The 23800-nt window shown below is 36.8% G+C and overlaps 1 protein-coding gene across 1 annotated transcript; it reads right to left on the bottom strand.

The window, feature by feature from the left end:
• Nucleotides 1–517: 517 nt before the first annotated feature.
• LOC120083174 (Transducin/WD40 repeat-like superfamily protein) lies at nucleotides 518–6508 on the bottom strand. Its single transcript, XM_039038794.2, has 12 exons — nucleotides 6154–6508; nucleotides 5947–6062; nucleotides 5561–5590; nucleotides 5329–5465; nucleotides 4773–4952; nucleotides 4631–4694; nucleotides 4426–4533; nucleotides 3913–4066; nucleotides 2902–2991; nucleotides 2269–2324; nucleotides 1370–1427; nucleotides 518–1260 (listed from the first exon to the last, which is right to left on the bottom strand). Exons 1-12 carry the CDS (start codon nucleotides 6473–6475, stop codon nucleotides 1055–1057), a joined length of 1521 nt encoding a protein of 506 aa, XP_038894722.2. The 5' UTR covers nucleotides 6476–6508; the 3' UTR covers nucleotides 518–1054.
• Between the last annotated feature and the right edge of the window lie 17292 nt (nucleotides 6509–23800).

The following is a 23800-nucleotide window of genomic DNA, read 5'->3' as shown; positions in this document are numbered from 1 at the left end:
TTTTGTAAGGAAAAATAATATTTCATCATCTTCTTCATAGAAATAGGAGAGAGAGGAGTGAGTTGAAAAATTAATTTTTCAAATCATCTGACCACATCATATATTTAATCAAGCTCATTTTTAAATTTAATAAATTTATTAATTGAATGACCTTTTTTCAAAATGAGTGGCCGATTTGAAACATGAGGGACCAATTTCATATATTCTTGAAAACTGAGGTATTTTCCCAAACATTTTATTAGTTCGTTACCTGGGTCTAATTCTTCATCTGATTGTTTGGTAAAGTGGGGAGTCTCTTTGATCTGCTCAGATACCAAATAAGATTAAATTGATGTCAATACACAACACCAACGTTGTCGACATTGTGAGTATTGCAATCGGGAAGAAAAAAAAAAGCACAAATATTTATAAAGGAAAAAATCGAATAGTTTTATCATCATATGCACACTCAGTCAAACCATTAACATCAAAGTCGAATTGATTTTGGGTCATATATTGTGAAATTATATACAATAGGTGCAAAAAGATACTAATGTCTATTAATTGAACTCACAAATACAAATGGGTGTTATATTTTATACTATATAAAAAATGATAGTTAATATTTCAAGGACTTGCTGACCTGTCCTCGAAAATTGATGATCATAAGTTAAGTTGCCCCAACTTTCCAGTACCTAGGTCCAGAAATGAAGGGGATAATCTAAAACATTATACGTATTCTACTCAAATACTTCTAACAAGTAATATGGTAAAAACAAAACAGCATTTTACATGGGAACCTCTCAAGTAGTAGTACATGCTTGAACTGCTTCCAATGGAATCATTCATACTTCGCTTCGCATGACAAAAAACCAAAAATGATGGAGCCTGCATATCCACCACTCAGGATTTGGGTCAAAATTTAATGCATTGGTGAGATAAACAACTTTTTTCTTGTACCCTTCCAACACCATCTGCTAACTGAATAGATTCAGAAGAAGAATACCCATCTGTTTTCTCAAGAACCAAGAATATCAGATTCTAACCATCTTCCTTCATTTGAACATAACTCCTACTACCTCTGCTTTCTTTCTGTTTCGCCATGTGACTTCATTCTGCTTTTTTTATTTTCTTTGTCGGCCGTCTTGCTACCTTTTCTCTTTCCACCTTCACTGTCTTCTTTAGATGCCTTTTTTCTTTTCCGAGGCACGTGTTCCTCATTGATAGTTTGAGCTACCTCTGTTTCTTGTTGGATTGACTCTACTGCAATCTGTGTTACATCTGCTCGGATAAATATGAATGAGATTGGATGATTTTGATAGCAAACATTAATTTGATGGTACATTTTTTTTTTGGGGGGGTGGGGGTTGTGTGGATCAGCAAATCTAACCTTCTTCAACAAAATGAGAATCAAAGACAACACCAGTAAGATGCTGTTTTAGGAATACCTGCACACAAATGAACAAATATGAATATGGTATATTGTCCTACCTAACATTAATGCTTCCAATGCTATCTTTTCCTTTACCTTTTTATACTTCTAAATAAATTGTAAGGGTGTGCCCAAAGAGTCATCCTGTTTGTGACCACTCCTTGTTTGACCCAAGGAGTTGATGGGTCCTACTACTAAAAAACAGCAATTTTATATCTTATCAACTCCTTCCTCCTTACTATTCCACTCCTTACCCTAACACCTCCTTAAGAACTTTAAGGAAGCAACGTTGAGAGATTTATAGGTCGAGATTCAACAAGATAGCAATATATTTACACAACTACCAGCTGAATGACGTGAATACAGTGCTATATACTCGGTTTCAGTTTAGTAAGATTACTATCCAGTAGGCTACATCATAAAGCCACTTTAATGCATTGGATTCACTACATTTTTTTTTTCACAAACAAGACATGGATATGCAATCATACTTGGAACTTTGTACTCATACAAGCATTCCATTCGTTACTCTTCCCTTCTGAAGAAAACAAATGCAATGGAACCACAGACGTGTTTGATGAACAACTGGCAGGATGCAAATCAAAACTGCTAACCAGCGGGCAAGATACAAATCTAAACTATAGTTTTAAACATCAACCCTTATGTCTTAACTGTCAAGTTTACAATAGATCTGAGGATTAAATACAATCACATTAATGGAGCAAATTAGTCCATAAGATTGACTGCCATTATCTTTTTTATGAAATGTTTGGTACTATCTGAAAAAACTTTCTTGAACATCGTTCTTTTTTATGCATCTAAAACAACCTATTTTTACTAGAATTGTAAAAACTTACCGCAGACAGAAGTTGCCTTGTCTTTATATCCCAGAAGCGCACGTAACTATCAAGTCCTGGAAAAAGATTTCAACATCACACATAAGTAGATTCCACATTGAAGAAAAGGACATGTAATATTCTGGTCTCTCAGATTTTGTATAGCGCAGTTTAAATCAGTCTAGCTATAGCAGAAAACACACACAACTTATACTGAGTGCGGTAAAGATACAGGATATATAGAAGGAAATGATGACAGGAAAGTTATGATGACCGTATCATGCCCCTGTTGCTCTAATCCAGCTGCACATCATCCACTGGATTCAAGACAACTTAATGAATTGAAACTTTAAAGTAAATATATATTTATAATTCTATTTAGACCATGATTCGCAGACGGCTATAGATAAGCTTGAAGTTAATATGTTTTCTTCTGTTTCTTCCTAACCAGCCCACTTAAATTACGTAATAAAGACATCAGTTTTTTTAGCATAAAAGAGTATGGCCCATTACACAGAGAATTTCTTTCATGGACATTTCAAAGCATGTAAAAACAGAAACAAAGTCCCCGTAAAGGTACAAGATTTTCATGTGTAGCAGCAAAAGCAAATAGATAAATGATAAATAATTGTCATATTGGAAAATAAATCCCACCACATGATGCTATGACGGGGAATTCCGGGTGCCTGGCGATGGATCTTATGCTGCCAGAACATTTCCCCAAGAAGCAACCCAATAACTTTCCTGGGAGAAACAAGTCAGAAAAAAAAAATGGACATAAATTTACTCCGTTAATGAAAACTTCAGTCAAATGCTATTTACAACTATCATAGAGGTAACAGTACAACATTATCTATAACAACTCATGACTATCAGGGAGCAATCAAATAGATGCCATTTCCCAAGAGACATCAAGAAGAAAATGGATTTTAGACTAAAGGCAAAAAAATTCGAATAGTACTGGGAATTGCAAGTCTATCAAAAAAAACTATTTGTTTTTTCCTTTCTAAAGATGATAGGTGGAAATAATTCTAAAAACGAAAAAGGAAAAAAAGACGGATGTAGGTCAAGACTGCAGCTCTCTGTTTGGTAGAATGTAGAAGCAAAATCTGTAAAAAAAAAAAAAAAAAAATGCTCAAGAAAATTGTCCTCTATCTGCCTCTTTTTATTACCTCATCATTATAAAGCAACAGGGTAAAAAGGTGACGTTTCAAAAGTAACTCAAGGTATTGAAGTGACCATGCAACAGTGATATGGTAAAAAATCATAGAGTCAATCCCAGCATAGAGAAGCTCAAAACAGAACAAGGACCAAACATTGAGTGAAAGTAGAAGGCAGCATGCCCACACTTCCTATACTATACAACCTCATCTCTTTAGGCATCTGCAGCAAAAATATTCAAGACACCATGACGGTATCACCTACACGTCAAATATGCTATATAATATACAGTGAAATGAGGACCTTTAAATAAACCATTGCGGTAGCATTCATCAATTATGAACCAACAACTAAAACAACCAATCTTCTCTAAATGAAAAATATGAGGAACCCACAAAAGTCAATAATTAAACTATCTGAAACGAGAGTACTGAGGGAAAGATATAGAACACCTGGATTCTTAAATAGAACAGATCACTATCTCTAGCACATAACAAATTTTACCATTGCGAATATCAAAAGATGCAAGATCACCAGATGCATTCCCCACGAATATTGTGTTACCATCTACATCTTCTGCCAAGGATTTAATAGGAGTCTCTCGAAAATCAAATGAGATGACAGGTCTCTTCTGAGCAGAAATGTCATACAGTCGAACCTGAAACGGTTAGTCACAAATTCCAATTATAGAGTGAAAAAGAAGATGCCCCTCCCGGGTTCATACATCAAAATAAGTTGTTTATACTTAGATCATAATGGATATACAAATAAAAAATAAGAATAAAGAGGTCATATAGATACATTGTATCAGAGTTGTAATGATTTAGCCTATAATCATCAATAATTCGCTTACCGGCTCTAAATAAAGCGTTAATTATATTTGAATAGAAATCAATAAATTAATTGTAACTTCTTCCCATTCCCCTGAAATTGTCTCTATAACTCCCTGTAATTCTCCACTCTCATATATTTCCAATTTTGTAACTTGTATTACCATGAGAAACTGATATGAATTACCTGATGGCTGTTGGTACCAGCTGCAAACTTACGGTGATCATCTTTACTAAGAAATGTTGCTGATGTGAACCAAGTTGGTGTGAAAATACCAAGGCTGTTCTTCTTCGGCTGAATAAAAATCAAGATGTTACAAAAGTATATCAAAAAACATTCGCTAGACTTGGCTGCTTTATACAAACATGCAAAGGAGAACTAAGAAGCATACTGCTTTTGCTGTCCAAATCTTAGTGCACTGTTCTAGATTCCACATATTAACTTCAACACCCTTCCTGTGCATACAAAAACGTAAAGGTAGTTAATGCCAGCATAAAGATAACAGTCAAAATTCAAACATGATCTCAACTCACCCTCCAAACAATGCATGGGTTTCACTTCCATCAACTTTGGAGCACATAACATCACCCGAACCACATACTTTCCACGATCTTACAAGATTGGTAGAGGTGTCTTTTGAAGATGAACTAGAAAATTCAAATGATCTCATGCTCGCATTTCCTTTTGTTGTACATGAAAGCAAGGTGCAATGCCTAAAAATAAATAATGTAACTATGAGGAATTTCAGCATATATGGTTTAAGAGAAAATTTAATATTTCACTGGTAACAAAAGGATTATACCTTTTGCACTTCTATCAAATTATTAATATTAATATTAATATATATATATATATATATTGGATAAAGAAACATTTCATCGATCAAATGAAATAGGGAAAAAACCAATACCTAAAGGTGATTACAAGAAATCTTTCCAATTGGAAAGGAAAAAAGATAAAGAATAGGACATAAATGGAGGCCCAATTTTATAATATAATAAGCTCATAAATTATAAAGTGATACATAACCTAGACTCCACTTCCAATTCATCATATAATAAGCTCATAAATTATAAAGTGATACATAACCTAGATTCCACTTCCAATTCATCTTTTGAAAATAAATGCATTCCAACAATAGCTTCATCTTTTGGTGGAGGGGAAGTATCGGTATTGTCCGAAATTACAACATGAAGATCACCATTCAAAGGATTAAGAACTTCAATCTGCGGCAGAAAAAACATGATTAACCAAGGAGTGCATTAATATATTTAAAATTAAAGAAATTCGAGCATGATTCACACTACTAGATATAACTTACCAGACCATTTTTTCGAGCAACAGCTAATAACTGCAATTAAAAAAGAAATGGAAGTGATTTGGTGCACTAAGAATGACGAAGTGAAATATAAAATCTGCCAATGGGCAGACATCAACCCAGTGGAGGTCGATTTAAGTAAAAACCCCACTAATGAATGAAGAATAAAACATATCAAAAGAGAAGAAATTGTAAGGCCAGAAAAACAAAGCAACACTCACAGCCTAGATGGATAACCCAAATAATGAGAAAGAAGAACTTCCAATGACTATGAATCCATAACAATGACACAAAATTTTTAACAGTTAGATAGACAACCACATAAAATCTTTCTACAAGTGGGTATGATAATAATGAACGATTTGAAAAGAGGCAAGAAAGAAACCTACAGGATCGAATTTACGATCAATAAGAGAAGCTGCAAGCACCGATTTGGAGAAATCAGGTTCGCCCCATCTGTCAACGACTTTCGGAATCTCTCCTTCCTTGCCCCGAGCTTCAATGACTGTGCAGTGGCGGCGGAACAAACATATTTAGAAGAAATTCAGAGGAAATCGTGACAGAGTAAATTGGAGAGTGTAGATTGTCATCATTACCTTTGACGAGACCAAGAACATCGAACGTTAGGGCACGAAGCGGAGGACAGCCGCGGCAATCAACCGTCGTCGTACGAGGCATGTTTTGCAGACCAGTTGAGCGTACACAATTGAGAGGCAGCTCACACAACACAATCGTTGGACTGATAAACCCTACCGGAGAAAGAAATTTGAGAACTGGTTCGGTTCGGTTAGTCCGATTATGATCGACCGGTTTATTTGATTTTTCGGATTGATATGGAAAGACACCAACGTGCTTATAAACTTGAAATTCAAAAGCAATAAAACTAGACACCAACAAACTCAAACTAATATTGCTCATATTTAGGTTATTGATTCGAAGAACATATAGTCGGAGCCAAATTGAAGAATAAAATCATCTCTCTTTAAAAGCAAATTCATGTAGCCTCCATGAAACCAATATTCATATGAGTTTGATTCAATAAAGAATTTCAACTCACGCAAACAAACGAAATTGAATATTAATAGTAATAATGTGTGTTCCCTACATTTGCTTGCAAATTTACACAAACTTATAACCCAAAAATATAGACAATGTCAAAATGAATACCTTGAAGAAGATGAGATAGAGGAGAGAAGCAACTGAAACTAAAAGATGAGAGAGACGGGCGGCTGGTGGAATCGCAACCTGTCGGTGAATCGAGAAGGACAAGACGTCGGGTGGCAGGCATGGCAATGAGTAGCGGACATGGGCAACGGGGCGTTGGGCTATGAACCGAATACTGAAGAGAATAGAGTGGAGTGAGACTGTGAGAGAGAGGCATGTGGCTGGGAAATGGAGTCGGAAAAGTTGTAGGGTTTATTTTTGGAATATTGTCCAAACTAACCCTTCTACTTTTCACATTTCAAAAATAGTACGCTTTCAGAATACTCGTTAGAATGAATTTTCTCGGGCCTTCTCATGTGAGATCGGACCCGAGATTGGATTTGAAATATTATGAATTCAAATTACCAAGAAGAAAGTACCAATGCTTTAAAAAATCATTCATCCCTTTATATATACGGAAACCATTCCAACTCCTTACCTCGCTCAGGATATCCCTACTTTCGTTTTGAAAATTTCCTTCTTCATAGTTATTTCTATCCTTAAGCTTCCTTATTGTAGAGGTATTTCACTATTTCTTTCGTTTAGTCTACGGTTTCATCTTAAATTAGAATTTGGTTGGGTTTTAGAATCTATTTGAAATATATGAGAAATCTTGGTGGATATTATCTTTCTTTCAATATTTGGTCCCTTTTTTGTGAATGTTATCTGTTAGTGATGATTTTTTGGATACTTCATTCTATTTCGATTGAAACCTGCTTAAATTCAGTCTTTGATTCAATGAACTAGGCTCGAGGTCGTTTGAATGTGTCCCAAGATTGGTGGACAACCATTGAGTTTTTGTATACGATATCAAGGTGAATGTGGCCCGAGATCATCCCCGAGATCTTATGAGTTTAAGATGATGCGGATGCGGTGAAGATGGCTATATTATATTTCATCGAGTTGGCTATGATGGGAATGGAACAGAGGCAACACATGGACTGGACCATGTTGAGGTTAGTTGATGTGTGGGAGGATTTTTTTAACTATGACTAAGGCAACATGATATTTATAAAACTCTGAGTAGCTTATAAGGTGCACTAAAAAGAAAAGTTACAATGTACAAGAAGAAGCCTATGAATAGTAAGTCGCCTAAGTCATACAACTTATACATATTTCCATTTGCTTTCTAGGTTCGTTAATTTTATTTAATCATGTTTGTTATTGGTACTTCGACTTTATCATGCACTTATCGGTGGTGTTTGTTTTTTTAATTGGTAGGTTTGAGCATACAAGACAGTTTCGTCCTTTAGCGGATTGGTAGTGAATAGGGTTTCTACTGATGCAATACCGTGCATCATGCGATGGAGTTACATGCATTCACCTGGAGTAAAGGTGATTCAGATATAGGTTTTTGGGTCTCAAGTAGTAATTTGTACTTCATTAAGATCTATGAGATGGTATAGTGTTTAAGTATAGGGTTTAGGGTTTATGGTTCTAATTTTTTTTTTCTTCTTGTTTACATCCAGGCTGGTATAAATGACGCCATTCTAACCGATGAGGAGAAGGCCTACTTCGATCCTATGATGGACCTTTCGACAGCAGATGGGTATGTAAATCTGTCCCCTCTTCCGCCAAAGAATGTTGTTCGTGGTCTAGTTGAGGATAGGGGTCAAGAATGAGTTGATGGATTCACGACAGGTGATGATACTATAACGGTTGGTCATATTACAGATTATGAACCACCTATGAGTAAGCCACTTGTAGTATGCCCTTAGGTGTGTGTACCACCCGAGATACTTCCACCAATGAGGACCACATATAGTGGATCACGGATGACATGTAAGTACAGTCGGTACTTACAACGCTTAGAGAGGAAGTTGGATTGTATGGAGTCCTCCTTTACGGTTGAGTTGAAGGCCATAAAGGAAATGTTGATGCAAATGATGGAACATTTTAGGCCATTTGAACTGGATTTAATGGTATCATACTCTTAGATTTATGGATTATTACTGGTAACTTCGATACTAAAAAAGTCACTTGAGATACATCGTGACCGGTTAAGAAAAAAATGATGATCTTCTTGATTAATGATCATAAAGGTAGATACATTCGACCTAACATTGTACAAACACTTTGTAATCAATTCGAACTCAACAGAATTTATCCCACTGATTCTATATATTTCTTGTAAAAACTCCTCATACCTTATTTCGACATCGACAATCAATCCTTTCAACTAATCTCCTACATATTATTTCTCATCTCCCTTCCATTCACCCCCAATACAAACAAATATACGAGACATTTTTTTTTTTTTTTTTTGGGGGGGGGGGGGGGGAATCCATATACAAGTACAAAAAAGTTAATAAAATCATTCAAAATCTTAGGGAAACTGCGTAATCTTGATGCATCTATATAATTATTATCGAGAATCGATTCCTGAGCGAAAGTATGTGGACCATCTTGCATTCTATTTTTACATTTTATGAGAAACAAAAACATGTTAAACAGAGCATAAGTGGGATAAACATCATACTAGCATGTTTTAATGAAAGAGAAATAGAGGGAAAGAATCGATCTTACCTTTGTAGACTCACATGCCTCTAGCTTTTCAAACGAACGTCTTCTCAATCTATCTTGAACACGACCACAAGAATAACCTTGTTATTCTCTTAGGAATTCCAATAATTGGATATGTGGTATCCAACAATTAAAAGAGGAAGAGGTAGAGAACAATCTTTGAGAGCATGAAGAGAGGTTTTTCTTTTTGGTGGCTAGGTTTAGTCACCAAATGAATTCTTGCCCTAAAAAGGGCCATAAGGAAGAATATATATGTGCTAAATTAATTAAGTAACCCTTATTTAATTAATTAGCACAACAATTTAATAACCACATATATTAAATCAAATTTACTATATATACATAGTTAATTAATAAATATAAACAACACATATTTATATGCGTCCACCTCTCTATAAAAATTTCTTAATCAATTAATTAATCATTAATTAATCAATCAATTAAATAACTATATTAAATCATATTAAATATAAAGTTAATTAACAAGTATCATTTATTTATATGTATACAACTCTTTAGGAATCTAATTCTCATAAATATGATATTTGAATCTCATTCAAATATATATTTATCACATAATGTGAATTATAGATCACATCTATAATTGATTATATATTAATCACATTAACATCAAATTTCCTCAATTGATTTGAACTATTCAAATCATTCATCATTAATATCATTTAGCGAGCTAACAAAGGAACCTCATGGATCTACAAATTAGAAACTCCAACGATGTGAGATTAATTAACTAAACTTATAAACCAAATTAATAAATATTCGTTAATTGTGCGTATACTCCACTAAAGACCTACAACTGCATTATTCTCACTATAGATATTTACTCATATAGGCCAATAACAACAAGTTAGTTCTTCAAGAGTATTTGTAACACCAACTGAGTCAAATTATTGTTTTATCCTTGGGTTACCTTTGTATTCTTAAGTACCAGTGCTTCTTTAATGAACAACCTGTTTAGGTCTAACCACTAAACCGAAACCCCTCTCAGGCCAATGAGAGACTAGCTTTGTTCAAGTCCCGGAGACACCAGTTAAGGGAACAATCATCTACTTACCCTAAAGTCGAAAAGGAGTGAATTTCATCTTGTAACACTATGTTCTCAGCTTCCCACTCGGTATTGTCCCCAAAATGGTAGGCTTATTAGGTCCACGAACTGGCCACTTTCACCCATACAAGCAAAGGACAATCCCTCGTGAACAGGAGTTCATAATACACTTAGGTTTAAGACTGAGTTTCCTAAGTCATCCTAGTGAAATAGAAACCTAGCTAGTCAATGGTATTACATCTAGTGGTTACTATTTCGCGGTTTGATCTTATGCAAACTTATTGCATAGGATACCCTCATTCGTATGTCACCTACACGAATGCGTTGTACGATAAAAAAACAAAGTGGGTCATATCCATGGACCCAACCTTATCCCTATACTATTGACCTTTTAGGTTATATCTTGAACTTTGATCCCTGTATGTCTTCACGTACTGTTCAAAACTCATAAGACATTCTAGGATATTAGTTTATCAGATTTAGGGTTATTAAGACAAAATAGAATACAACATAATCAATAACATCGACAACTCTTTATTGATGAAATAACATTGATAACTCTTTATTAATGAAGCTTAATTATTTACATTTACTATCTACGAGTTTTAGGGCATAAAACCCAACACTAAATCTCGGGGTAAATATACTCAAGCGACCGAGATTATTGAATTTCTACTAAAATTACGTAAACAACTACGAAAACATAAATTATTGGGCTCAACAACATGCAAATAACAACTAAAACACATTTACAAAAGACAATATCGATATATATACCTCGTTTTTCTTGATTGTATGCAAAAATATGAGACGTGAGGGTTTGAGGACTTCCAAACAGTAACTTATTTAAGAAACTTGTTAAGCAAGCCAATCGTCAGGTTTCTCAAAAAATGAGATATTATAATAATATAATAATATTTTTATTACTAAGGGCATATTCGTAAAATTCCTTTCCCATCAATCGAATTTGATATTAAACATTAAAAAAACTAACACAATCTTGGGCCCAATCTCGCCCGGGAAGGCTCGAGAAAACCATTATAACGAATATTCAGAAAGCATGCTATTTTTGAAATGTGAAAAGTAAAAGGGGTTATTTTGGACATTTTTCTTCATTTTTTCTATTTATTTTCTAAGTATAATATTTGTTTAATATGTACACTATAATAGGCTAAATCTATATCTAAACTATTATTATATTATATTATAAGGAGAATTTTCTCCTTCCCTTTTTGCTCTTATGTATTTTAAAATTTTCCTTTTTGTCCTCCCATGTTGCCCTCATAACTAATTAGGTGGTCCTTCAACAAACATTGTATCTCGTATATTTCAAACGTATTTGATGTGTTGATTAATGTAGAAGAGTCATAACTATTTGGGTTCGATGATGATGAGACACAACTCTTCCATTAAAAGTGTATGGGTGTTTGATGTACCATTAAAAATAAAGAAATTGATGTCCAATTTCCTAAATATTGAGATGCCACAAAACATTTCTTTTATCGGATATGTAAAATCTTTCAAGAAATTGTGAAGACTAAAAATGAGTCATTGAAACTCATTTTAGAGGTAATGTTATCTATCTTATGACTAAATTCTTAGTGTGTTTTGAGAAGTTTTTTGAAGTGAAAGGTTTGCCTTGAAGATGTTCTTTTGTTAGAAAAGGAAAAAGAAATAGAAGAATTAAAATGAGATTTAAGTTTGAATGCGGAGTAGACTAAATTCGTAGTATGGTTTTGAGAAGTTATTTGAAGTGAAAGGTATACCTCGAAGATGTTCTTTCCTGGTAAAAAGAAAAAGAAAAAGAACAATTAAAATGAGATTTACGTTTGAATGCGGAGTAAAAAAATAGATTGGATATAGTGTTTCATCTCATAAATCACATGTTCCTTACCAACGACCATTTCTTCTATCCCCACTAGAATGACAAATAAAAGAGTAACATATCTGTAAATACTTAGAGAAAGATAGTATTAAACTGAGTTGTGATGGTGTGATTTTAGCCAATTATCGATGACTTTTAAAGTTCGATTGTATTCTTGTGATTATTTTGTTTTGTTGAAAGATGTTCATATAAAATAATTTTTTTTAGAGGTTAAGAAGATATGGAGGGAGAAGCGGAAAATTGGGAACGGATGGGTCAAAATTTGAGCCCCACTCAAAATTTGGCTCATCTTTAAAAAAACACTCGAAATTGATCTCCTGATGATGTTAGCCGCGTGTGAAATGTCCATTTAGAACCCAAAACACTTGATATCATGCATACATTTCAAATTCTCGCGCATTCCTCTCGTTTTGGACTCATTCCTCTCGTTAAAACGCTTGCTAGCACGCATGCAACCCAGATTCTCGCGCATTCCTCTCATTTTGGACTCGTTCCTCTCGTGCCTTCTTCTCGTTCTTCATTGGACAGAAATCAAACATTTTAAATTTTAATTTTCAATTCGACTCCCTCATTCCTCTCACTTCATCTTAAACTGCTTTTGCTCTTGCAATAGGGGACCCTCAAGGAATCTTATGTCCTGTTGCAAGCTTATGGTGAAGCTTTAAATATTAAAAATTCGGGGATCATTTTTTAGATTGATCTTGAAGAATCTCAATACTTCAAATATATGATCATGACACTAGGTCCTTGCTTAAGAGGGTTTAAGAGGTTTTGTTCGGTGATCATAGGACTAAAAATTAAATTTTAAGATATTCGATTTCTGTCCGATGAAGAACAAGATGAAGGCATGAGAGGACCGAGTCCAAAACGAGAGGAATGCACGAGAATATGGGTTATGAGTGTGCTAGCGAGCATTTTAATGAGAATAAAACATGAGAGGAATGAGTCCAAAACGAGAGAAATGTGTGACAATCTGGAATGCATGCGGGATATCGAGCATTTTGGGGTTTAAATGGACATTTCACACGCGGTTGGCATCATCAGGAGGCCAATTTTCGAGTTTTTTTAAAGGTGGACAATTTCGAGTGGGCCTCAAAATCTGACCCATCCATACAAATTTCCTTTGAAAATTTTAGGGAAATCTGTAAACTATTTTCATAATCTATTTGCAAATGACCCATTCGTAAAAATAATTTAATGTTTTTCATTTGAAAATCCCAATCAACTATTCTTTTCCTCGCCTTTCATAATCTAATGTCATTATATTTACTCTCCTTTTATTGTCTGCTTGTGATGAATGTTTAATTTGCTTAATACCTTTTTAAATTAAATAATTATTGAACTATTGAAAAAAATGTCAATATCTGTAATTCTTATATAAAATTATTCTTTATTTTTTTTCCTCCATAAGTCAATTCATTAAAAGAAATCACACAACAATTACTCATGAGGTAAGATATTTTATTATGTCACATTTATTTATATGAGTTAATATATAATTTTTAGTTTAATTACATCATCTATATGTATTTTCACTAAACTCATATATCTTTTCCTTCTTTTCCATTTCAATCTCTTTTCCCTTTCCAACGACCATTTCTTCTATCCCACTAGAATGACGGAGAGAAGATAACATATCTGTAATAACTTAGAGAAAGAGTGAATCGACCTGAGACGATTGGTGCGATTTTGGCCAATTACAAATTACTTCAAAGTTCAATCAAGTTTTTATGCTTATTTTCTTTTATTGGAAGATGTTCATGTTAGAATTTTTTAGAGGTTAAGGAGATATAGAGGGAGGAGTTAAAAATTTTAGAAAATCTTTAGTAAAAAAAAATGTCAATATTTTTTAATTTGAAAATCTCAACCAATTAATTTTTTACTCTTGTAATTCTTATATAAAGTGCTTATTAATCTTTTTTTCTCCTCAAGTCAATTTATTAGAAGAAATCATACAACAATTACTCATAAGGTAAGATATCTTATTATGTCATATTTATTTATACGAGTTAATATACAACTTTTAGTTTAATTACATCATCTTTATGTATTTTTTTCTAAACTCATCTATCTTTTTATTTATTTATTTTTCCATCTTGATCTCTTTTTCCTTTCAAATTTAATGTCAAGTATTTACAATTTATACTTAGTGAAATGTATGCTCATTCACAATTTATATTTCACTATACAATTTATGTTATAGAGATTTTCAACTATGTCCAACACATTTCATATTTGGGTTTTAACAATTTATAATTTTTTTCTTTTTGAAATCTGTATGGTAGGAGAATTGTTCCTCTGACCATACAAACTTTATGTTATTTAGTATTCAAATTTTACCTATTTTTTTTCATTATTTTGTAAAATCATGTTAAATATTTACTATTTTAAATGTAAAATATTCGATTGTGTAGTGCGACGACAGGTAAACGATTTACCTTGTATTACTAAGCGATCATTCAGTCAGTTACTAAGCGATGAAGCTTGCTGACCTAAACAAACATATAACGCGCGCGCTTTAAACGATACATGAGCATCTCATCGTCTACACGATGCGTGCAACCAAGTAAATGATTTACCTTGCGATGCTAAGCGATCGTTTAGTTAGTTGCTAAGCGATGAAGCTTGCTGACCTAAACAATCGTCTAGCGCGCCCACATGTTAATCGATTCGCGAGCATCTCATCGTCTACACGACGCGATACTCAGCGATCGCATACTCGATTGTCAACCCGATGCGACCAACTCTTGATCGCATTCCCCATCGTTTAATCGATGCGTTCATTAGCGATCGCACACTCCTTCATCTTTACGATGCGATCAACAGCGATCGCGTAGAACATCTTCTACACGATGCAATCAACCCTAGATTGCCTCCTTCCTCAAAGAACCGCAATAGTTGCCCAGATCGCATACCACTCATATGCAACGCTTGCACAGATCTGCTTCTTAGACGAACGACTCAAAACTTCAATACAGACTCGATAACGATTATTAAGGGCCTTTACAAACAATCGCAAATGTAAAAGGATTTAAATCAAAATGAGGCTTATCATCCCGAAAACATCCATTAATCCTGCACATCCACAACAGATTTAACAATTAAACAGCGTAGAAATCCACCCACCGTGAATGTATGTCATTTTGTTGCAACAAATGAAATCGGAGTATCAGAACCTGACTCTGATACCAATTGAAGGATCTTATATCTAAGAGTTCCATGAGCATGTTCAGATCACTCCGATCTCACCGTGACCGAAATACAACATTATACATTCAACAAACAGTTATGTAATAAAATCTTAATTAATGGCATGCTACGAACAAAAAAATAACAAAGGGATAGAGTTCCATACCAGTTGAAGACAATCTTCAATCTTCGGAACTCCAATGCAGTGGAAAACCTCCACGCGATCTACCAACGCCCAGTGGATACGTTGACTATAGCAGCACGAACAATGCGAACTCACGCCGTAACGGGGACGACACCACCACTAAAGAGCCCCGAGTATTCTCGTAGTGAAAACCCAAAGGGTGGACTTTGGTGAATTTGGTAGAGGAAAAAGGAAACACAAATCGTGTAGGCGATAAGCAAGTGGGAGGGAAAACGACGCTATCGCATAGCAGAAATGCTTATCGTTTAGGAGGAGCTACACGATCATGTCGGATTTACTGAACAATTGTTTAGGAAAAGGTACACGATCGTTTAGTAAAAACGACACACTATACAATCATTTAGAGAAGCTATCCGATTGTTTAGGCGACATTGTGTGATTGATAACGGGCAGAAATGCACGTTATCATAGTGCTAAGTTCTTAAACAATGTTGGCTTGTGTTGATAAAACATGTTAAATTGCGTCCATTAAGCATCAATTTCATAATATTGTAGAAACATGCGTTTATCGCATTAGAACAGTTGATTTTTGTATTGTTGTGCAGAATATGCGATGACGTAAGGCGAAAATTGCGATTATAGGAAATCATTGGTCGAGCGCAGCATTACCGCAAAGCTTTGCAGTGATCGTGTTCACAAATATTCGCCCGAGAAGGATTGCCACAACTTGGTCAGTGCAACATGGTGGGCGCATCTGGGTGAAAGACTAATTAATCGCGATGAGACAGAAAGCTGATGACAATCGAATTCGAATTAAGTTGACAGCCGATTAATGATAACAAGTACATTCAGCTTTTCGGTGACAAATATTCAGCGCATCAGTCAGGGGAATTAAAGTCGTCCCATCTGTGCAATCATGAGAGAGAAGCCGCTGTTCACCCTAGATGTTCTATAAATACCAAGGGCGACCTTCAGAAAAGGGGTTCAGCAGTTCGAAATTTCATAATTCAGTTCGCACGTCTTTGTTCATAGTTTTCTTTTCGTTTTAAGGCGGAGCAAGAGAAGAGTGGTGATGTTGGAGATCGCTCAGGGAATCTTGAGAGAGAACCTTGAGGCGAAGAAGCAGAGAGCGGACCGACTCTCGCGAGAGCGAGATTATCTTTTGAGCACGAGTAGAAAAACAATGTAAAAGACTGGGCAGCAAGAAATTGCTACCAGGCCCTTTATTCTATACTTGCATTGTTATTGTGTACTTCATCTTTATATTTATACAATGGAAGTTCTATTTCTACATATGTTCACTCTCTTAGCAAGCATAAGTAGCTAAACTAGTCGAATGGGTTGAGAAGAACTAAGCTAACATGACCTAGGAAGTTCATTGCTTGCGATTGTCTTGTTTTATTTTGTGCTAAATACCCTTTAGAGCTACTCGAGAGAGTGTCTAAAGAAAGAACCTAATGACTCGAGAGAGCTAGGTTAGAATCTGGACTCGAGAGAGCAATATTAGAACTGTATACAAGAGATAGGGACTTAGACATAAGCTTTGTTTGTCAACCTGCATCGCATGCATCCTAGAGATGGGAATGATATTATGTGGTCGCCTTATTTGTGTCTGTGTCATTTTGTCATCACATAAATAAGAATAGAGGCTTATGTGTAGGTCCTATAGACTTAGCGCATATATCACATGCGTTCTAGCCATAGAAGCTGTGGCATTCGCACCGAGTGGTGGTTTACTGTTGTATGCATGTTGCATGATGATACGTTATTTTATTAAGTGGAAATACGGATGATATGCGTTGATGGATTGCATTGTGCACTCAAGTTTCCCCAGCGGAATTCAAGTGTAAATTCCTCTGAGTTTCCTGGTAAGTCTAGGGTCGAACACAGGGACTTGTGAAAATAGTTGCGTTGATAATATTTATGAAAACTTTGTGGTAGCCAAGTAAATAAATAAAGTGTTGGGTGTGTTGTTGCGTTAATGAAAAAGAAGTAAATAGAGGCGGCAGATTTGAGAAAGAGAGTTGCATTGATAGATTCAATGAGTATGCGATGAACGAATTGAGAAGATCTTTAGCTAGCGTTACTCGAGAATGCGTCAAACTTTGCGATCATGTTACAACCATGCACAGCAAGTCATTTCCCAATGTAAATGCGATGCTTTTAAGTCTAGGACGCATGTGTTGAATGCAAAATGTCCATAGAGCTTATCCCTAAGTCTCTACTCTTGTCCTATGCGTTGATGCAAAATGCATGAAAGCAAGGTGACTGCATACAATCATATCTTATTGCTAAGATGCATGCGATGCGTTAATAACAAATAGTGTTCATTCCTAAGCGCCTATCTCTTGTTTATGCATTCTAATCTGGTTCTTCCAAACCTAGATTCTGACTTGACCTTCCCAAGTCTAGATCTTGTTCTTAGACTACCCTCCCGAGTATCTCTAATAGACGAATGAAGCATAAGTAAACAAGATAATCACAAAGAATGAAGATTCCCTAGTTGTGCTATCTAAATGCCTCTCAACCCATTCAACTACTTTAGCTACTCATGCATGAGTTACAGAGAGTGAACAGATGTAGAGAAAGACGTTCCATTCTTATAACTGAATTGAGTACAAAATGATAATGGAAAATAAAGGTAGAGAGCCTGGTAGCAATTCCTTGCTGACTGAGGCTTTTTACACTGAATCTCTATTCTGATCTACAAATATTCCCACTTCCGCAGGCGTCGGCCCTCTCTCTATCTTGGAGCTTTCGGTGCTTTCCCAAGCTTGCCGGAACGATCTATCGGCCACCTTCTTCATCGCGTCCGCCTTAAAATGAAAGAAGACTATGGACAGAGACGTGAACTTGTAGAATGATGAAGTAATTGACTATTTAACCCCATCTCTGAAGAATGCACTTGGTATTTATAGAGTTTCCATGGTAAAAGGCGGCTTCTCTCTCCTAGTTGTACAGATGGGACAGCTTTAATTCCTGACTGATGCGCCGGATAATTGTCACCGATAAAGCTGAATATACGCATCATCAAGCTTCATTGCCCAATCTTTCCGCGAAGGTTTTACCACCTTCTGAAGTATCGACTTAATTTCACGATTGGACACGAAGTATCGACTTAATTTCACGATTGGACACTTCAGCCTGGCCATTTGTTTGCGGATGGTATGTGGTGGCCAGCTTGTGGAGGATATTGTACTTACGCAGCAGCTTCTTTATATTGTGATTGACAAAGTGTGATCCTTCATCACTTATGATGGCATGGGGAGTGCCAAAACAAGTGAAAATATTTTTCTTGAGGAGCTGGGAGACTACCGCCACATCATTTGCGGCGAATGCAATTGCCTCTACCTACTTGGAAACGTAATTGACGGCCAATAAGATATAATGCTTGCCATGCGAAGGAGGGAATGGTCCCATGAAATCAATCCCCCAGACGTCAAATAATTCCAGCTCCAAGATAATGTTCATTGGTATTGCGTTCTTCCATGAAATGTTGCCGGTGCGTTGACACCGATCAGATTTCATTGCATAGTCAGCAACATCCTTAAATAATGAAGGCCAAAAGAATCCACTTTGCAAAACTTTAGCTGCAGTACATTGCCCTCCAAAGTGCCCTCCATATGGCGAATCGTGGTACTGTGACAATATGCATTGTTGAGCAGCATTTGGTACGCATAATCGAATAATTTGGTCTGCACCTCTTCTATACAGATTCGGCTCATCCCAATAATAGTGTTTGCATTCATGTTTGAGCTTCCTCTGTTAATGGTAGGTGTAATCTTCAGGGAATTGTTCACAAACCAAATAATTAACGATGTCCGCATACCAGGGAAATTCTTCTATGTGAAATAGCTGCTCATCTGGAAACACAGCACTCGCTTTAGATTCATTGCGTGCCTGGGGATTTTCCAATATGGACAAGTGATCCGCAACTTGATTCTCTGCCCCTTCTGATCAATTATCTCGATATCAAATTCTTGAATCAGAAGAACCCATCTGATCAACCTTGGTTTTGCGTCATTCTTTGTCATCAAATATTTGATTGTCGAGTGACCAGTGTAAATGAGTACCTTGGTTCCTAATAGATATGCCCGAAATTTTTCCAATGCAAAAATCACAGCCAGAAGTTCTTTTTCAGTGGTGGTATAATTGATTTGAGTAGGGTTCAGAGTTTTACTCGCATATGCAATGGGGTGCAAAATAGTTTTCTTCTTTTGCGCTAATGCGGCTCCCATCGCATACCCGCTTGCGTCGCACATGATTTCGAACAGTTGTGTCCAATCTGGCGTAATCAAGATGGGTGCGGTAATCAACACATTTTTTAAAACTTGGAATGCGTTGAGGCAATGGTTGTCAAATTAAAACCTTTTATCTGCCTCTAACAACGCACTCAGTGGTCGTGCTATTTTAGAAAAGTCCTTGACGAATCGTCTGTAAAATCCAACGTGCCCCAAGAAGCTTCGCACAACCTTCACGCTGGTTGGAGGTGGAAGCTTTTCAATTGCATCGATCTTTGCTTTGTCTACCTCCAACCCTTCTCGGGATACCTTGTGTCCCAACACTATACCCTCTTTCACCATGAAGTGATATTTTTCCCAGTTGAGCACTAGGTTCGTCTCTTCACATCTTTTCAGAATTTTCTCCAAATTGGCCAGGCAGACTTCATAAGTGTTCCCATAAACGGAGAAGTCATCCATAAATATTTCCACTGAGTCTTCGAGAAAATCTGAAAAAATCGCCATCATGCACCTCTAGAATGTGCTCGGCACATTGCAGAGACCAAACGGCATGCCGCGAAAAACGAATGTCCCATATAGACAGGTGAATGTGGTCTTGTCTTGGTCTTCAGGAGCTATCATGATTTGATTGTACCCGACATATCCATCCAAGAAGCAGTAAAAATCATTCCCTACTAGTCTTTCTAGCATTTGATCAATGAATGGCAGAGGGAAGTGATCTTTCTTTGTGGCCGCATTCAATTTACGGTAATCCATACATATGCGCCATCCAGTGATTTTTCTTTGCGGTATTAATGCATTGTTCTCATTGGGGACTACCGTCATTCCACCCTTCTTCTACACACATTGCACGGGGCTGACCCTCGTGCTATCTACAATGGGATAGATAATGCCCGCATCCAACCACTTGATATTCTCCTTTTTAACGACCTCTTTCATCGTAGGGTTGAGTCTGCGTTGATTTTCAATAGTTGCTTAGTGGTCGTCCTCAAGACGAATGTAGTGCATGCAGTACGCATGGCTAATTCCTCTGATGTCAGCGAACGTCCAACCAATTGCTCGCACATGTTTCTTGAGAATGCTTATCAATGCATTCTCTTGATCTTCGTTGAGCGCAGAGGAAATTATCACTGGTAGCTTCTCATTCTGCCCTAGAAATGCGTATTTCAAATGTGTTGGTAGGGTCTTCAGTTCAAGTGTTGGTGGTTCCACCAGGGAAGGTTGCGTTGTTTTTCTTTCTTCTTTTGGCTATTCTTCTTGTGTTGCAATCATTTCTTCTTCTTTGATTGTTTTTGCTACGATCGCATTGCAGGCAGTTACGGATGCGTTGGCATCCTCTTCTTCACACTCTTCATTAAACTTTTCTTCTTCAATCAAATTCAGGTCATCGTCAGAATCTTGTAGGTCTTCCTCATCCGGGAATTTCATGGCACGAATTATGTTAAATTTGAGCTTCTGTCCATTTATACTGAAAGTGATTTCTCCCTTGTGCACATCAATTTGCGCACGACCCGTTGATAGGAAAGGTCGCCCAAAAATGATGGGCACATTTTTGTCGGCCTCATAGTCTAGAATGATGAAGTCAACTGACAAAATAAATTTATCAATCGTGATCAGCACATCCTTCACCTTACCTTCTGGATGAACTAGAGATCTGTCAGCTAATTGTAGAATCACTGATGTGGGCACGAGTTGCCCCACATTTAATTGTCTAAAAATTGACAACAACATCAAATTATACTGGCCCCCAAGTCACACAGGGCTTGCCCAATATAGAGTCCTCCTATGGAACAAGGAATAGTGAAGCTCCCAATATCGCTCATCTTTGGTGGAATAATTGATTTGGAACTTTGCGTTAATGCCACCGTGGCAAATTTTCCAGTGCCTCTTTTCTTAGTTACCATGTCCTTCAGAAACTTGGCATAGGCAGGGATTTCTTCAATCGCTTCACTGAAAGGAATGTTAACATGTAGTTGCTTTAACATAGATAAGAAGCGTTGATACTGTACCTCTTTGTTTTTCTTCTTTCTTAGCCTCTAAGGGAAATGTGGTAACTGGACTTTCATGGTTCCCGTTTCATTTGACTTTTAGGTCGACGCAACCTCAGGTTCCACTGCTTCGTTTTCTCTTTCTCCTTCTTGCGTTATCGCAATCTCGGGCTCAGTTGCGATGGAAGTTGTTCTACTCTGATCCTTTTTTTCTCCCTCCACAGTCTTTCCACTGCGTAATGTCACAACCTGACATTGCTCCTTACTTGATCCCCCTGGGTTGCGTGGAAGCTCGATAGAACTTGGCAACGCCCCTTGCGGTCGACTCTTCAGCTCATTCGCGTTGCGGATGGATGTAGCTTGACTTTGAAGTACTGTCTCGTTTTTCTCTATATATTGCTTCAATAGGCTCTCTAGAGAAGAAGATTGCGTTGGTTGTTGCGAGCTACTTACTTGATTGCTCTGTTGACCGTTGTTGCGTTGAAAGAATCCTGGTGGCCCTTCTTTTTGCGCCACATATTGGAAATTTTGTTGTTGATTCTTCCAAACAAAATTGGGGTGGTTTTTCCATCCGGGGTTGTAAGTGTTTGAAAAATGGTTATTCTTTACAAGATATACAGACTGTGGATTTAGCGGGCAATCTTCCATCGTATGCCCATCATCGCAAGTCATAAACCTCGCGGTGTTTTGACTGATTGCGTTAATTTGCCTACCTTACGGTGTTGGGTTGCTGATCGTCATTCCTTGGATCAAATTCATCATTGCGGTCATTTGGTTTTGTAATGAAACAATGGCACCGTTATTTGCATCGGAATCTTTGAGTCTCAATCTCTGGTCATTCTCCCTTCAGTCTTCATGGTTCTTAGAGATGCGGTCCAGAATATTCTTTGCCTCATCGTAAGTTTTGTCAAGCAGATCACCAGCGGCTGCCGCATTGGCAGCAGTCTACGAAGCAAGATTCAAACCGTGATATAAAATTTCAAGTCTGGTAGCCCATTATATAGAAAATCTCGGACCAACCTTTTAAACCTCGCCCAGGCATCGCTGAGCGATTCGTCCATATCTTGTTCAAAATTTGTAATAAGCTTTCTTCGTCTTGTGTTCTCGGTAGGTGGAAAATACTTTTTCATGAATTTCTCCACTACCTGCTCCCAAGAAGTAATCTCTTCTGGTTCGAGTGAATAAGCCCATTTTCTGGCCTGATCACAGAAAGACAACGTTAGTCGAACTTCTTCAGCAGAGATGTTAGGGAACACAAAAGTATTGCATATTTCAATAAAAATTCGGAGGTGGGCGTGCGGATCCTCGTCACGCCTTCCTCCGAATTGACCTACAGTTTGGATCATCTGCAGCATCACCAGTTTCATCTCGAATCTACTTCCGTCGAGGGCAGGCCTTATGATTCCCAGAGAGAAATCATAGAGGTTTGGCGACGCATAGTCCCTAATGGGCCTATTGCGATCGTTTGCCAACAGAATCGGATTCACCATGACATTATTATCATTTGGTGCTCCTCTTCCAGGCTGCTCCGCCATCTCTTCTTTATCGGATTGTGGTTGTTGTTGGCGGTCTCGTAGTCTCCTTTGAAAAGTTCTCTCAATCTTCGAGTCGTAGTTTGCCAAAGATTGAGAGTTTTGCAAAGAAATCACAAAAATTACCGTTAACAACTATTTTGCCGAAGTCCTCAGCAACGGTGCCAAAAACTTGATGCGTTATTTTATCAAGTGGAAATACGGATGATATGTGTTGATGGATTGCGTTGTGCACTCAAGTTTCCCTAGCGAAATTCAAGTGTAAATTCCTCTGAGTTTCCTGGTAAGTCCAGGGTCGAACACAGGGACTTGTGAAAATAGTTGCATTGATAATATTTATGAAAACTTTGTGGTAGCCAAGTAAATAAATAAAGTGTTGGGTGTGTTGTTGCATTGATGAAAAAGAAGTAAATAAATGCGGCAGATTTTAGAAAGAGAGTTGCGTTGATAGATGCAATGAGTATGCGATGA

This window comes from Benincasa hispida, chromosome 8 (genome assembly GCF_027475165.1).
Source record: "Benincasa hispida cultivar pf3 chromosome 8, pf3_genome.v1.1, whole genome shotgun sequence".
NCBI classification, from domain to species: Eukaryota; Viridiplantae; Streptophyta; class Magnoliopsida; order Cucurbitales; family Cucurbitaceae; genus Benincasa; species Benincasa hispida.
The sequence above is the reverse complement of the archived record's forward strand: the minus strand, read 5'-3'. Positions and strand labels throughout refer to the sequence as shown.